We start from the raw sequence: 16,484 nt of genomic DNA, 5'->3' as shown, positions 1-16,484 counted from the left end.
GGGAGTGCAGTCCAGTTGGGGGACTGGGGCCAAGTCAAGCAAGTGGAGAGAAACAGGAAGTCCAGTGAATGGAATGAAACCCAGGAAGGTGGCTAGGAAAGGTTCCCAGGTTTGCACCTGAGTGTGTCACGGATTAGTTTTCCTGGACAAGGTGGGGAAGGAGGAAAGCCTTGCCCTTGTAGTCGGGAGGGAACCGGTTCATCCTCCACAATCCCAGATGGGAGCTGAGGACAGCTCAGCACAGCCCTGTGAGGAGCAGCGTGGATTAACCCTTCGATGCGTCATCTGCTTTCAGCTGGCACCAACCGGCAGTGCCTCGCTCATCAAGTCCATGGAAATCATCCAGAATCCTGTGGAGGTCTGTGACCAGGTCTTTGCCCTGATCGAGAGCCTTACCTGCCAGATCCAGAAACACTTGGAGGACCCTAAGTTTGCAGGTGGGGAGGAGAATAGCTGGGCTCTGTATGTGCGTTCATGCACACTATGGGCCTTCTTCCTCATCAGAATTCCTTTCCTCTCCTGCCATCATGACTGGATACTCACCATTGCTTCCTCAGACCTCCAGCTTTACCACAGTGAGACACTGGAGCTGATGCTGCAGCGCTGGAAGAAGCTGGAGCAGGATTTCCGCCTGAAGAACAGGCGCTACGACATCAGCAAGATCCCAGACATCTATGACTGTATCAAGTACGACGTGCAGCACAACACCTCCCTCAAGCTGGAGGGCACTGGGGAACTCTTCAGGCTCTCCAAGGCTCTGGCGGACATCGTCATCCCCCAGGTATGGCCCCCTCCGCCTAGCATGGTGGGAAATCGGGTTCCGGAGGAGCAGCGGGCTCTGGCTGGAGCGCAGCACCCTCAGACACAGCAGCTGGGGCAGGAGGGAAAGGAAGCCCTTCGTTCAGCACAATGCAGGAACCAATAAATAAATACAACAGCAAGGAGCACTTCTGTTAAAGATGATGCATGAGATGCCTAATATGCAGACAGTGGGAACTCGACCATGTTGCCGTTTCAGGCAAAGCAAGGAAAAATCATAGTTAAATGAAGTAAAAAAAAAAAGAGACATATTTAACCAAATATAAAAGTTACATGGCCAATAAAAACAAACCATGCAGAAAAATGGGAGGTGGTTGGATTGCTGACCCTTGTACCTCCTGTCTTTCTAGCTGAAAGCGAAGCACTCCTGAGTTACCCTGCTGCTCCTAGCTGGAGGGGGTGAGGGCCCTGCGAGAGCTCTGACAGTTCCGCAGGGCCTGCAAAACGGCACTCTTCCGCCAGGCATTCACATGAATGGTAACATCTGCAGCAATGGGACTGGCCATGAGAACACCACCAATGGCCTACTTCACTGTGCTGTGGTGATCCTCAGACCTCTGAGTAGAGCTAACCACCAGAATTTAAATCACTGCCTGAAATTATGATAGTAGCACATGCAATTGTTTTTATGGTTTTATTGTTTATTGTATCGGTCACAGTAAAGTGTTTGTGCCGTCCCTTGGCTTGTGAACCGCCCTGAGCCTGCCTTTGGTGGGGAGGGCGGGATATAAATTAAATAAATAAAATGAATACTACATTGTCCTAAAGCAGACTGTTTAGCTGCCTTCTCTTGTTTCCTCTGGAAGTCTTAAATGGAATCCTTCCAAAAGGAGAGCCTCCGTGAATATCCCCAAATAGAGAAAATGGGAAAAACAGTCTTGCTTAATAATAGCATCAGAAAGAGGCAGAGCTGATTCACATGTGGAATTCACTGCCACAGGAGGTGGTGGCGGCTACAAGCATAGCCAACTTTAAGAGGGGATTGGATAAAAATATGGAGCAGAGGTCCACCAGTGGCTATTAGCCACAGTGTGTATGTATGTATATGTGTGTGTGTGTGTACACACACACATATTGGCCACTGTGTGGCACAGAGCGTTTGGACTGGATGGGCCATTGGCCTGATCCAACATGGCTTCTCTTATGTTCTGTCACACAGAGTGTTGGACTGGATGGGCCATTGGCCTGATCCAACAGGGCTTCTCTTATGTTCTTCTGTCACACAGAGTGTTGGACTGGATGGGCCACTGGCCTGATCCAACAGGGCTTCTCTTATGTTCTTCTGTCACACAGAGTGTTGGACTGGATGGGCCATTGGCCTGATCCAACAGGGCTTCTCTTATGTTCTTCTGTGACACAGAGTGTTCGACTGGATGGGCCACTGGCCTGATCCCACAGGGCTTCTCTTATGTTCTTCTGTGACACATAGTGTTGGACTGGATGGGCCATTGGCCTGATCCAACATGGCTTCTCTTAGGTTCTTATGTTCAATAAGGCAATGCTGGCATGAGCAGGAAAGGCAAGCAAGGACTGAGTGAGAGGAAGGGAATCTGGCTGTGGTTTGCCCTTTCTAATGATTCAGAGGCAGTCACTTTCTCTGCGAGAAGGGTCATCCTCTCAGACCCCCTGGCTTCTTCCTCTAAGCTGGCAAGTGGCTTTAGTTCACCTTGACCTTTTTCAGAAAAAGAGCTCAAAAGTGGCAGGCACTTAACCAAGGAGGCTGCTTTACAACCTTGGTACAGCTTCAGGTTTTGTTGCCTGGTTTACCTTCTGGCCAGTTTAGCTCCTCTCTCACCTCCCAGCTGGGACGGGCTCTGGATAGGCCAGTTGGTGGGGAAGGGCTCTTCCTGCCAAACAGTTGTTACCTGCTTTTTAGTGCTCCTGGCTGGAATATGAAAACCTGTCCACCCTGGCTTCCCAGGGACAGTGCAGCCAGATGCTGAGAGTTCTCCTCCAGTTCTCACCTGGTTTAGCCCCCACTGGTAGGGAGGATTCTGTGGGATTCATGGAGTTATAGGTTAGCTGTAAGTTTGGGGCAAGATGCATCTCCTTGTCAGCCTTCTGTTGTTTCCACCTCTTCCTGCGCAGGAATATGGGATTAACAAGCAAGAGAAGCTGGAGATTGCAGTTGGCTTCTGCCTGCCTCTCATCAAGAAGATCCAGCTGGACCTCCAGAGGACCCATGAGGATGAGTCAGTGAACAAATTGCACCCCCTGTAAGGACTGTGCAGGAGGGGCTTGGTGGGAGGGATGCAGGGCCCTGAGAAATGCCTCTCCTGGCCTGGGGAGGGTTTCAGAGCATGCAGAGCCTCTCCATTTTCTGCTGCAGCAGCAGCGCTGGGTCAGGGCTTGCTGCAGCCGGCCTCTGGCAGCATGGGCGTGTGGGTGGTGTGGCCACTGGCTGTGTCTGCCAAAGGGTGGCTTGTGTTGTTGCCTGTCCCAGTCTGGTGCTGGCGCTGGAATTCCTTGGCCTTTTGCAGAAGCAGAGCTGCCTTCCAGGCCCTCTTGGTGCTGGACTGTGAGTGTTTCCCCTCCCCTGGTCTTGAGCCTTCTGTGGCCTGTCTGAGTTGCAGCTGGTGATGCTTCTGGTCATTGTGTTCGTAGGTATTCCAGAGGGGTCTTGTCTCCGGGGCGCCATGTCCGAACGCGCTTGTATTTCACCAGTGAGAGCCACGTCCACTCCCTCCTCAGCCTGTTCCGCTATGGGGGCCTTCTGGACGTAAGTGTGCTGCCCACAAAGGGTCTTTGGCTGATGGCAACACAAGGCAAACACACACACCCCGTCGGTCTGGAGCCTGGCATGCTGTGGGGGAGGGGAGGGGGTTCCTTGGACACTTCAATAAAAAGTGAGGGGATAATCCACAGGGCAAGAGTAGTGCAATAGACTACATCACTGTTCCTCACAGAGGTGGCCTCCTGTGCTTTTTCATTATACTAACATTATGATTTGTAAAAATACACTCCTGAACATTTTGGTTTTGCACATTCTGAGGAACGATTGAAGTGTTGGGCAGCTGACATCATTCTCCTCATTTCTCTCCCCCCTTTGATCGGAACAACCCAGTCCAAAACATTAAGCCAGTCCAAAACATCTGCCTCCAAATGCCTCAGTAAAATGGAAGCCCCTCCCCCCATAGTCTCCAAGGCTGAAGACAAATCCAGTAAAAGCAACAGAGGTGTCTGTGTTGGGTCAGGCATCCTTGACTAAGGCCACGAGGGCTGCCTCTGTCCTGTAGCCAGGTCTGAGCCCAGGCTGAAAGAGGTCTTGGGCAGATGCCAGGAGTGGCTCTGTTATCCTCTCCATCACCTGGCTCCAGAAAGGCACATCAAAGTTCAGTGATGAGGCCACAGGATTCTCCTCCATTCACTGGTGGAGGAAGGTATCTTTGTGTGGGTTTTGCCGCCTCCTTGCTCTGTGGGCAGTGGGGCATATACAGATGTTTTGAAAAGGCTTCCCTTGTCCTGAGGAGGTGTCTCAGCCCCCAGTTCGTATCTTGCCAATCCACCTCCAGTGTCACAGTCACGTAAGAGAGACTTCTCTCTAGAGACCGACCGGTAAGTGACCTGGTTGTCATGAAGTTGTGGGAATCAGATAAATGGCTAAAGTACAGAGAGACCCTCTCTGGGCTCCTCAGCCAATGCTGGTCAAGAAGCTATGAAAATCTGGCTGGTCCACTAGCCATGGAGTCCTCCTTTCACTGAAGCCCTGAAGTTAGCTTGTGGGCAAATGTGAGCATGGGATACTTGGTGGGGAAAATGGGACAGATCTTTCTTGTGTGGAAAGGGAGTTGTACCACAAACCTGCCTTTCTCGGTAGAGATGCTTATGAAATTCTCCTTTATTTATTTTAGTATATTTCTATTCTGCCCATTCCCCATAGGGCTCAGGACGGAGTGCAACATATGATAAAACAATAAAATACAATAAAAACATTCTATAAACAGACAACTCAACAGCACTCAGTTACCATGTCATTTGCCAAATTTCTTTCTGGATATTGGATCCAGAAATATTTACTGGAGCAGAATTTTAATGCTGGAAGCTAGGATTCTTCTGGAGCTGTATTTCTGGAATGCACAGACAGAAAGTAGTATGAATAAAAATGAAATGAGGCCCTTCAAACCTAAGTCTGTGTGTACTGATTCTTGTGTGTGTGTGTTTGTGTGTGTGGCACACAGGCTTATTTTTGAACAGGGGTGGGGGGGATGTGTGTGTGTGTTGCACAGCAGCATCCTTACTTTGTGCTTCTGTGGAAGGGCAGCACAAATACTGTTCCCCCCCCGACTTTGTGGAAGCCGGTTCTTTACTCTATAACATCAAGGGGGTAAACAGTTTCCTCCTGGGCTCTCGTGTTCCCTGTTGGAAGGCAGCTGGGGCAGAACCGGGTATGATGGGAATCCACTGCCTCCTTCTGTGGCTTTGTGTTGACATGGCAGGAATTGAGAGATGCCCAGTGGAAGAGGGCCATGGACTACTTGAGTGCCATTTCGGAGCTGAACTACATGACTCAGATTGTGGTCATGCTCTACGAGGATAACAATAAGGTGAGGGCGAGGGGCAGAGGGGTGTGTGTGTGGGGGGGAGAGGGGCTGGGGACCCAGGGCCTCTGCATCAGCAGACCTGGCTGTTTTGGCAGGACCCCTCTTCTGAGGAGAGGTTCCACGTGGAGTTGCATTTCAGCCCGGGAGTGAAGGGCTGCGAGGAGGACGGCAGTGCCCCGGCGGGCTCTGGGTTCCGCCCTGCGTCAGCAGAGGTGAGTCTCTGGCTGGCCTGCCCAGCCTCTGCCCCCCTCCCTTCCTGGCGTGGTGGCCTCCTTGGCTCTTCCAGGCCAGGCCAGGCTGGTGGCTCCAGGGCAAGGCTGATTGCTCCTGCCCCTGCTTCCCTGCAGAAGGAAGCCAAGAAGCCTGAGCAGGGGAGCCTGGGCAGTGTGGCCAAGGCGCAGGGGACTGATGAGGCAGACCAGGCCCAGCAGCAGCTGTCCCCGCAGCCTGCAGAGCTGGTCTCCGTGCAGCGACGATCGCCTTTGATCCGCAACCGCAAGACTGGCTCCATGGAGGTAACGGGATCTTGAGGTGGGGCTTTGCAAGGGGCCCCTGAAGCTTTCAGCTTCCCTGTGTCCTAAATCATGTCTGGTTCGACTGGTCATTTAAGGGACATCCATCAAGATGAGCCCTTTTCCAGCTTCCAGTGGACTTGGTGTGGGGTTTCCCCTTTCCCCCCATAGGCTGGGTTTCATTTTGCACCCCTGTCCCACTGAGTGTTGGCGGGGGGGTGTTTCTGTAGATGGCTGTCTACTGAGGACTGTTTTCCTGCAGGTGCTGTCCGAGTCCTCGTCCAAAGCCGGAGGAGGGTATCGCCTCTTCTCCTACTCCAGACACTCCTCGGAAGTGAAGCAGAGCGGCTTAGGTACTGGCCACTGCCTCTCCTCCACCAGCCTGGCTCTGATGCATAGAGAACTCGGGGGGGGGGGGGGCTGTGCCCTTTTGTTGGGAAGGAAGCTCAGGCTCCGCCCCCCCCGGCAGCAGACATGAGAGCGGCTCTGCCAGCAGAGATCACTGTGTAGGGCTGCTCCGTCTCTCCATTACTGTGTCCTGTTCTCTGGAGCAGAATTGTAGGGTCCCCGAAAGCCAAACAGGAGCTTTTGCAAGCCCAAGGAAAAAGGGGGGAGCCTTCAGATTTGGCATCCACCAGGAAGCGCAGTCCTTCTCCCCTGGGCCCCACATTGCATGCTTCCATGCACATCTGCAGGCATCACCTTGCTCCTGGGAAGAAGCCTTTTCCGTGCTCGTGTGCCTGCTGGTGTCGTGCAGTTGTGTGCCTCAGTGTACGTCATCATCTCTGTAGACCTGAGGGAAGGGGAATGCAGCTTTGCGGGGTGAAGGGTGGGTGAGGATCAGACTCTTTCTTAGAGCATAGCAACTGCTGCTCTTCAGGGAAACCAAAGGCAGAGCTAGAAGGAGCCAGACGAAATATAAGAGTCCCAGAGAAAGGACCTCTTTCCCCTCTGAGCCCAGGCAGGAAAGGCCGCAGTGGACTGCATGTATGCAGAGATTTCTGTCTGGGTTCCTGAGCCTGGGCCTGTGGGGAGGAGTGGGGAAAGAGGGCAGCACCACTGGGAGGACTGTCAGGCAGCAGAGGAGGGGCATTTATTGGTTCATTAGATTTATAACTCGCCCTCCCCTGCATAGCAGGGCTCAGGGCAGGTAACACTCTGACAGACATTTAAAACAGTTCTAAAATGTACAGTTTTTACTGATCAATAAACAGTAAGATGGTCCCTAAAGAGAGCGCCAGTAGTGCCCCTCATATCCTGGCAGTAAGAGAGAGGGAGGGGAGAAGGAAGTCAGCCTGGTTTAAAAGTGTCACCGTCTACAAACATGGGCCTGTTGGAGCATCTCCATCTTACAGGCCCTCAAAGCCTCAACCTTACTTGGCAGAGAGTTCCGCCAGACCAGGGCCAAAAAAGCCGTGGCTCTGACCGAGGACAGCCAAACGCTCTGGGCTAGGGATGGCCAGCAGGTGCTTTGGGGGCTGCACCAGGAGAGGCTGGTCCCAGGGTCCAAGACAAGTGTTGCAGGGTTTCATTGAGGACTGTCCCAGGGGTTGCTGGGGTGGGTCTTGTGAAGTGGAGAGGTCTCAGAGGGTTTGTCTGCCAGATGACTGGTCAAGCAGCTTGCACAGTCTGGGACTTGCCTCGTTTGCAGGCTGGGTAACAGATTCCTGCCAGGAGGAGGCCCTTTGCACAGACCCTGCTGCTCTTCTGCAGAGAGGGCTTTGTCTTGAGAGAAGCCCCCCCCCCCCCCGCCACCCATACATCTAGCTTGCCTGGTTTGTCATGGCCATGCCTGAGAGACCTTTCCAAGGCATTGAGGCTGATGCCCGCCCCCCCCCCCCCCCAGTCCTGGAGCAGTGAATTCTGCCACTTGATTCTGCCTTCTCTTAAGAAGCGCAGGCTCTTTCTCGTCTTAATTTGAGCCTGCTTCCTGTATCTCCTCTGGGACCACTTCTCAGATTTTTGCTGAGGCCCCGATTTTGCATTTCTCCCCCTTTCTTTCCTCCCCATCCCCCGGCCTTTCTTCTGGCCTGGGTTCCTTGGCAGTCCCAGCTTCTGTGGGCCTGGCAGTGGTGGCTTCTTGCTGTCTGCCTGGCTCCCCCTCCTCTGCTCGGTGCCTGGTTGAAGAAGGGGTGGGATGGGGGGGGCTGCCCTGGGATGTCGATGGCTGTGGCAGGCCCTGGACTCACCCCCCCTCCACACCTGGGCTGGGAGAAACTTGCAAAGTCTTCTGGCAGGCTGTCTTGGGAGCGGCTGTGCTTCCTTTGCAGGGGCTTGCCTAGCTCCTCTCTGCTCTGCTGTGTGTTACTTAACTGATGCTGAGGTGCCCCTTGGCAGGGCGGGGGATGTCCTGCTGGTGGAGCCCAGGGGGTGCTGGGAGGCCTCCTTGGCAGAGCTGTGCCCATCTCCCCCCAGCTCCCTAACCCAGAAGCACGTGAGCCACACATGGTGAGTGTGTGAGGCTAACAGAGTGCCGTGCCTTTCCAGGGTCACAGTGCACGGGGCTCTTCAGCACCACGGTCCTCGGAGGCTCCTCCAGCGCCCCAAACCTCCAGGACTACGCTCGCAGCCATGGGAAAAAGTTTGCCTCCGGCTTTCTGTACAAAGATGGTAGGTGCGTCCTCTTCATCAGGCACCTGATCCCTGGGAGGCCAAGAGCGAGCGAGGGGCGCGGTCAGATGGCCTTCCAGAGGGGAGGGCTGGGCTGGCCCTGCTTGTGCTTTGAGGGGAGCTGCTGGAGCAGGGAAGGGCCGTGGGGAGGCAGCCTCCTTCTCCTGGGGGACAGGGTCTTTCTCGCGGGGTGGGGGCAGGAGGTCGGAGAGGCCAGAGCTACAGGAGACTGGGCTCTCTGTGGCTGCCGCTAGGTGCATATCCGTGTCTGTGAGAGAGTCCTTGTAGCATTTGAAAGTTGTCTTCCTTTCACCCATTTGAGAGACTGCAAAATGATAACTGGCAGAGAAAAGCCTCTTGTTTTTGCCCTTCAAAACGTCCCTTTCCTTGATTTGACCCTCTCTCTTTTGTAGAGATGGAAATGTGCCCTGGGCTGTGGGGCTCTGTTTCTGAGACAGATAAAGAGCTGCCTGTTTTGGACGCTTCTCCTCCTCCTCCTGCATTGGTGTGTGTGTGTGGGGGGGGGGGGGTATTTTCCAGCTTCTTGGTTTGGGCATTTGCTTGTATTCGCAGCAGCAGCAGCCACTCTCTGTGCACAGTGGGGGCCAGGCCCCAGGAGCTGCAGGAAGCTGGCTTCTCCTCCTGAGGGGGGGGGGCAGAGGGGCTTTTCTGTGCCTGGGAGCAAGAGCAGGGGAATGTGGGTTCAAGTTCACAGGGGTGGTTGTCCCCCACCCTTCAAGCCTGCCTCAGTTGGGGTTCAGATGCTAATTTTTAAAAGGTAGTTTAGGAAACAGATTGCATTTAGCAATTCTAACCTTGCAGAGTGGAATCATAGAATCATTGCATATTGTGGAATCATAGAATCATTGCATATTGCTTCCCTTGACAGAGATATAGGTTTATATATTGTCAACCTCTCTCAGCATTCCTTCATACCTCTATCTCCCCCCCCCCCCCAATGACCCACCCCCACACCTCTTAGGGGTGATCTTTTTTGTCCTCTCAAGGGGCCTTCCCGCTCTGTGCACTCTGCCCCACTTTGTGCTGTTTGGCTACGATTGGTGGGGGGCCAGGAGGAGCCATTGGCAAGAAGCTTCTTGCCTCCCGTCCTGGAGGCCTTGCATTTTCTTGAGCCCCGGGAGGGTGGCCAGGCCCAGCCCAATCCCAGCCCGGCCCTTGGTCTCTCCTGCTCCTCTTGTTGGACGGCCCAGCCTGGAGGGAAGCTGCCCTGCCCCCTTTGGCGGAGGCTGAATGGGATGCTGGCTTTCCTCTAGGCCATGACAGCCGCAGCTGCCCATTTCCCCACACGAAGGGGCAGGGCATCTACTTCCAGGCCTGTTGGCAACACTCAGCTCTCCTCCTCCCCAAAGGAGGTTCTCCAGGTTGCCAGGCGACTGACTCCCCCTTCAGGCACCACTCTTGGTGACCCGTTCTGGCTCAAAGCAGCCCAGAGATTTCAGGCCTGGGTTCAGCTGCAGCACAGTCTCTTTGAAGCTGCTCTGGGGGTTGAGTTGGGGTTGCCAACAGCCTGGAGGAAAAGTGTCCAGTCCTTTTAAGAGGCTGAATGGGATGTTGTTTGCCCCGGCCCATTTCCAGCCCTTGTTTCATGGCAGGCGAGAGCCAGTGCAGAGATGGGTGGGGGCTTGGATCCGGGAGGCTCTGCTTCCAATCCCCACTTGGCCCAGAAGCTCACTGGGCAGCCTTTTGCCAGTCCTGCACACTAGGCCTCACCTGCCTTCAGGGTTGTTGAGGGGGGGGTATTGCCAGCCACTTTAGGGCAGCCTTTCGCCAGTCCTGCACACTAGGCCTCACCTGCCTTCAGGGTTGTTGTGGGGGGGTATTGCCAGCCACTTTAGGGCAGCCTTTCGCCAGTCCTGCACACTAGGCCTCACCTGCCTTCAGGGTTGTTGTGGGGGGGTATTGCCAGCCACTTTAGGGCAGCCTTTCGCCAGTCCTGCACACTAGGCCTCACCTGCCTTCAGGGTTGTTGTGGGGGGGGGGTATTGCCAGCCACTTTAGGGCAGCCTTTCGCCAGTCCTGCACACTAGGCCTCACCTGCCTTCAGGGTTGTTGAGGGGGGGGTATTGCCAGCCACTTTAGGGCAGCCTTTCGCCAGTCCTGCACACTAGGCCTCACCTGCCTTCAGGGTTGTTGTGGGGGGGTATTGCCAGCCACTTTAGGGCAGCCTTTCGCCAGTCCTGCACACTAGGCCTCACCTGCCTTCAGGGTTGTTGAGGGGGGGGTATTGCCAGCCACTTTAGGGCAGCCTTTCGCCAGTCCTGCACACTAGGCCTCACCTGCCTTCAGGGTTGTTGTGGGGGGGTATTGCCAGCCACTTTAGGGCAGCCTTTCGCCAGTCCTGCACACTAGGCCTCACCTGCCTTCAGGGTTGTTGTGGGGGGGTATTGCCAGCCACTTTAGGGCAGCCTTTCGCCAGTCCTGCACACTAGGCCTCACCTGCCTTCAGGGTTGTTGAGGGGGGGGTATTGCCAGCCACTTTAGGGCAGCCTTTCGCCAGTCCTGCACACTAGGCCTCACCTGCCTTCAGGGTTGTTGAGGGGGGGGTATTGCCAGCCACTTTAGGGCAGCCTTTCGCCAGTCCTGCACACTAGGCCTCACCTGCCTTCAGGGTTGTTGAGGGGGGGGTATTGCCAGCCACTTTAGGGCAGCCTTTCGCCAGTCCTGCACACTAGGCCTCACCTGCCTTCAGGGTTGTTGAGGGGGGGGGTATTGCCAGCCACTTTAGGGCAGCCTTTCGCCAGTCCTGCACACTAGGCCTCACCTGCCTTCAGGGTTGTTGAGGGGGGGGTATTGCCAGCCACTTTAGGGCAGCCTTTCGCCAGTCCTGCACACTAGGCCTCACCTGCCTTCAGGGTTGTTGAGGGGGGGGTATTGCCAGCCACTTTAGGGCAGCCTTTCGCCAGTCCTGCACACTAGGCCTCACCTGCCTTCAGGGTTGTTGTGGGGGGGGTATTGCCAGCCACTTTAGGGCAGCCTTTCGCCAGTCCTGCACACTAGGCCTCACCTGCCTTCAGGGTTGTTGTGGCGGGGGGGGGTATTGCCAGCCACTTTAGGGCAGCCTTTCGCCAGTCCTGCACACTAGGCCTCACCTGCCTTCAGGGTTGTTGAGGGGGGGGTATTGCCAGCCACTTTAGGGCAGCCTTTCGCCAGTCCTGCACACTAGGCCTCACCTGCCTTCAGGGTTGTTGAGGGGGGGGTATTGCCAGCCACTTTAGGGCAGCCTTTCGCCAGTCCTGCACACTAGGCCTCACCTGCCTTCAGGGTTGTTGTGGGGGGGTATTGCCAGCCACTTTAGGGCAGCCTTTCGCCAGTCCTGCACACTAGGCCTCACCTGCCTTCAGGGTTGTTGTGGGGGGGTATTGCCAGCCACTTTAGGGCAGCCTTTCGCCAGTCCTGCACACTAGGCCTCACCTGCCTTCAGGGTTGTTGTGGGGGGGTATTGCCAGCCACTTTAGGGCAGCCTTTCGCCAGTCCTGCACACTAGGCCTCACCTGCCTTCAGGGTTGTTGAGGGGGGGGGTATTGCCAGCCACTTTAGGGCAGCCTTTCGCCAGTCCTGCACACTAGGCCTCACCTGCCTTCAGGGTTGTTGAGGGGGGGGTATTGCCAGCCACTTTAGGGCAGCCTTTCGCCAGTCCTGCACACTAGGCCTCACCTGCCTTCAGGGTTGTTGTGGGGGGGGTATTGCCAGCCACTTTAGGGCAGCCTTTCGCCAGTCCTGCACACTAGGCCTCACCTGCCTTCAGGGTTGTTGTGGCGGGGGGGGGGGTATTGCCAGCCACTTTAGGGCAGCCTTTCGCCAGTCCTGCACACTAGGCCTCACCTGCCTTCAGGGTTGTTGAGGGGGGGGTATTGCCAGCCACTTTAGGGCAGCCTTTCGCCAGTCCTGCACACTAGGCCTCACCTGCCTTCAGGGTTGTTGTGGGGGGGTATTGCCAGCCACTTTAGGGCAGCCTTTCGCCAGTCCTGCACACTAGGCCTCACCTGCCTTCAGGGTTGTTGTGGGGGGGGGTATTGCCAGCCACTTTAGGGCAGCCTTTCGCCAGTCCTGCACACTAGGCCTCACCTGCCTTCAGGGTTGTTGTGGGGGGGTATTGCCAGCCACTTTAGGGCAGCCTTTCGCCAGTCCTGCACACTAGGCCTCACCTGCCTTCAGGGTTGTTGTGGGGGGGTATTGCCAGCCACTTTAGGGCAGCCTTTCGCCAGTCCTGCACACTAGGCCTCACCTGCCTTCAGGGTTGTTGTGGGGGGGTATTGCCAGCCACTTTAGGGCAGCCTTTCGCCAGTCCTGCACACTAGGCCTCACCTGCCTTCAGGGTTGTTGTGGGGGGGGGGTATTGCCAGCCACTTTAGGGCAGCCTTTCGCCAGTCCTGCACACTAGGCCTCACCTGCCTTCAGGGTTGTTGTGGGGGGGGTATTGCCAGCCACTTTAGGGCAGCCTTTCGCCAGTCCTGCACACTAGGCCTCACCTGCCTTCAGGGTTGTTGTGGGGGGGGGGGTATTGCCAGCCACTTTAGGGCAGCCTTTCGCCAGTCCTGCACACTAGGCCTCACCTGCCTTCAGGGTTGTTGAGGGGGGGGTATTGCCAGCCACTTTAGGGCAGCCTTTCGCCAGTCCTGCACAGTAGGCCTCACCTGCCTTCAGGGTTGTTGTGGGGGGGTATTGCCAGCCACTTTAGGGCAGCCTTTCGCCAGTCCTGCACACTAGGCCTCACCTGCCTTCAGGGTTGTTGGGGGGGGGGGTATTGCCAGCCACTTTAGGGCAGCCTTTCAACAGTCCTGCACACTAGGCCTCACCTGCCTTCAGGGTTGTTGGGGGGGGGGTATTGCCAGCCACTTTAGGGCAGCCTTTCGCCAGTCCTGCACACTAGGCCTCACCTGCCTTCAGGGTTGTTGTGGGGGGGTATTGCCAGCCACTTTAGGGCAGCCTTTCGCCAGTCCTGCACACTAGGCCTCACCTGCCTTCAGGGTTGTTGTGGGGGGGCGGTATTGCCAGCCACTTTAGGGCAGCCTTTCGCCAGTCCTGCACACTAGGCCTCACCTGCCTTCAGGGTTGTGGGGGGGGGGGGGTATTGCCAGCCACTTTAGGGCAGCCTTTCGCCAGTCCTGCACACTAGGCCTCACCTGCCTTCAGGGTTGTTGTGGGGGGGGTATTGCCAGCCACTTTAGGGCAGCCTTTCGCCAGTCCTGCACACTAGGCCTCACCTGCCTTCAGGGTTGTTGTGGGAGGTGGGGTGGAAAGTGCCATCCAGGGGAAGCCAACTGCTGCTGCCCCCTGGTGGGGTTTTCAAGGCCAGAGACGTGCAGACAGGGGCTGCCTGGGCCTTCCTTGGGGGTCTTGGGACCCTGTCTAACCTCTCAGATTTGATAAGAGTTGGCTAACGTCGGCCATCTGGGTCAGGGCAAAATGAGGAATAAGTGAAGTAAAAGCAAAAGGGATGATTTCCTCCCTCTCCTGGACAGTTGGCAACGCTAGCTAGTGCAGGCAGCACAAATTTGCCCTTGTCTAACGGCCTCTGGAATTACCAGGTGTCCTATATTGGGCGGGGGGCAAGGCTACCAACCTCTTGGTGGGGCCTGATCTCCAGATTGCAGAGAGCAGTTCTCCTGGGGGTTTTAGGGGGTGTATTCCATGGAATTATCTCCCTGCCCTGAGCATGGCCCCCAGGTGGCCAGGGATTTCCCAAGCGGAAGAAATGTGGGGAGACCCTGTAGAAATGCTCTGCATGCCCTTCCATGTGAGCCGGGACTCTGGGAGCTGCTCTCCACTGACCCAGCCTTGGGACTGGGTCTCACCTGGTGCTGGGTGGAAGCCAGCCCCGTTTCCAGAAGAAGTGCTGTAGGGAGGGCCTGGCCTGGCCTGTCCTCCTCCTCCCTCTGCTGTGTGGGCTCTGTGTGCCCTCCGCTGCCCTTGAGACTGCCACCGTTTGTGCAGGGATCAGGTGCCAGGGCTTGGGTTGGGGAGCCCCTGCTGCCATGGAGCCCTGGGTAGGGGCTGAGGGTGGCAGCTGCCAGTGGAGACTAACTGAAGTGATGCTGTCTTCTTGTTTTCTCAGAGCTCTTGTCTATGCCAGCTGTAAAGCGGTTTTCTGTGTCATTTGCAAAGCATCCAACTAATGGTATGTTTGCGTCTTAATTTGATACTTCCCCCCACCCCCCCATAACAATTCCTGAGCATGCTGGGTCCCTGCTCCCCTCCCTCCCTCCCTCCCTCGTGGGTGAATGGTTAGCTGTGTTGTGTCCCTCTGCAACTCACCAGCTTGTCTGCTTTTCCCCATTTGTGATCTTGTGGGGGGGGTGGGAATGAGGAGTTGCCACACAGCCACCCGCACTGGCATTGGTCCCTCCTGGATGGGAACAGCCTGGGCAGCTGGGTTGGCCCCAGAGGAGCTCGTGACAAGGCAGGTGTGGGCAAGTCCAGTAGAATTCCTCTTAGCCTTAAACACACACCCCAGTGGAGGGAGGGTTGGTGTTTTTTATTTTCAGTTTTAGTGGATCCTCTTTTACTTGCAAACTGTAATGTTTAGAGTTGTAAGGTGTAGTGGTCCATAGCTCCATTGCCAGCACTGGGTCATTCTTCTTTAGATATTTACTGTGATTGAGTTTTTTTGTGACCTATCATTTGGACCCACGGGATAAAGATGGGAGATGGTGAACTCCTGGCCAGTCCCCTCATCTTGTCTTCTTGCTCAGCCAGGGGTTAAACCTGTAAAAACACAAAAGTGACAGCAGTGTTGCCCTCTGGCGTTTCCACTGTCCCTCCCTCCCAGAGACCGCTTTTCAGAGAGCAGAACTGAGCAGGGGTGGCGTGTTTGTTTATCTGTTTGTTTTAGTAATTTCTCTTCCGCCCATTCCCCGTAGGGCTCAGGGCAGAGTGCAACATATAATAAAACAATAAAATACATTTGTCAAGCATGGAAGTTTCAAATAACTAAGCAGTTGGTGAATACAAAGTCTCAGTTTATTGATAATCCATTGTTGCTTCAAGGTGGAACACCTTGAAAGTGATACAAAGTTACCCACAGTATGAAGCTTTAAAGGTTACATCAAAGAGTATAGAGAAGATAGCTTAAAGACATAACGTATGAACTATTACAAATATGCAAACTACTATCTTTGCGGTTAAAACTTCCCAGGGTCTCATGCATTCTTATTACTGTTGATAAGTATTGACTGGGAGACCTTCTCGGGAGGCGCCTCCTTTTCTCTATCATCAAAGCAAGGCATTCCTGCATTTGCTACTCAAAGGTGGGAACAGGAAAAAGGGAGGTGAGAACTGAGAGGGGTTATTTAGCTTTGATATGCAGCAATGGGAAATGAAGTAATACAGAAAGGGTAGTAATTAAACTTAATAATGGATCAAAACAATCATGCTTGACAACAATAAAAACATTTTATAAACAGACAACTCAACAGCACTCAGATTACCATTTCCAGGCTTCAGGCATTCCAGAGATAAGCAGATGGACTGAAGAAAAATGTAGGTGTTTTTGTAAGCTGTTGAAGCATTTAGGCTGAGTGCAGGAACAAAGAAAAGGTGAGAACATGTAGTCCCCTTTCCCTACTTACCCTAAACAATGTTCCACTAGGACAGGATAGCTCTGCATGAACTAGCGGTAGTTTAAAGTCCATCATTATCTTCATCCTCAGAGTTGGGACTTCTCCCCCTTGCCCCTGGCTGAGGACCAGATGGAGTCTCCAGGTTAAGATGTAGCTCTTCTTGGGCTATGCCTCCCTGGTCAACAGCAGCATGCAAGAGAAGAAGAGTTCTTCTCCGTGCCCAGAGAATCTGTCTTGGGGACAGTCCGCCCCACCTCTGCCACGTGAGGAAGAGAATAAGCTGTCCCTGGGTGTGGATTGGTAAACCACAGTCATGCTTTGGCTAGGGCAGTTAGCTCAGGCCGTCTCTGCTGATGCCTTTGGGAGGATGGATTGGTGGGCTGGACAGCAGCTGTTCTTTCGCAGCTGCTTGCTAAATTTGT

The 16,484-nt window shown here is 54.8% G+C and overlaps 1 protein-coding gene across 1 annotated transcript in view; it reads left to right on the top strand.

Moving 5' to 3' along the window:
* Positions 1-16,484, top strand: part of PPIP5K1 (diphosphoinositol pentakisphosphate kinase 1) — a 45,978-nt gene that overhangs the window by 20,734 nt on the left and 8,760 nt on the right. The window contains exons 16-25 of the mRNA XM_060260346.1: positions 296-437; positions 558-781; positions 2,908-3,035; positions 3,424-3,538; positions 5,256-5,363; positions 5,456-5,572; positions 5,708-5,875; positions 6,135-6,225; positions 8,360-8,482; positions 14,559-14,621. Coding sequence (XP_060116329.1) covers positions 296-437; positions 558-781; positions 2,908-3,035; positions 3,424-3,538; positions 5,256-5,363; positions 5,456-5,572; positions 5,708-5,875; positions 6,135-6,225; positions 8,360-8,482; positions 14,559-14,621 — 1,279 coding nt within the window. The remainder of the gene's footprint in view (positions 1-295; positions 438-557; positions 782-2,907; positions 3,036-3,423; positions 3,539-5,255; positions 5,364-5,455; positions 5,573-5,707; positions 5,876-6,134; positions 6,226-8,359; positions 8,483-14,558; positions 14,622-16,484) is intronic.

Source organism: Heteronotia binoei, chromosome 19 (assembly GCF_032191835.1).
Source record: "Heteronotia binoei isolate CCM8104 ecotype False Entrance Well chromosome 19, APGP_CSIRO_Hbin_v1, whole genome shotgun sequence".
Taxonomy (NCBI): Eukaryota; Metazoa; Chordata; class Lepidosauria; order Squamata; family Gekkonidae; genus Heteronotia; species Heteronotia binoei.
Note: the sequence above shows the minus strand (reverse complement) of the source record. Positions and strands in the feature narration are given on the sequence as shown.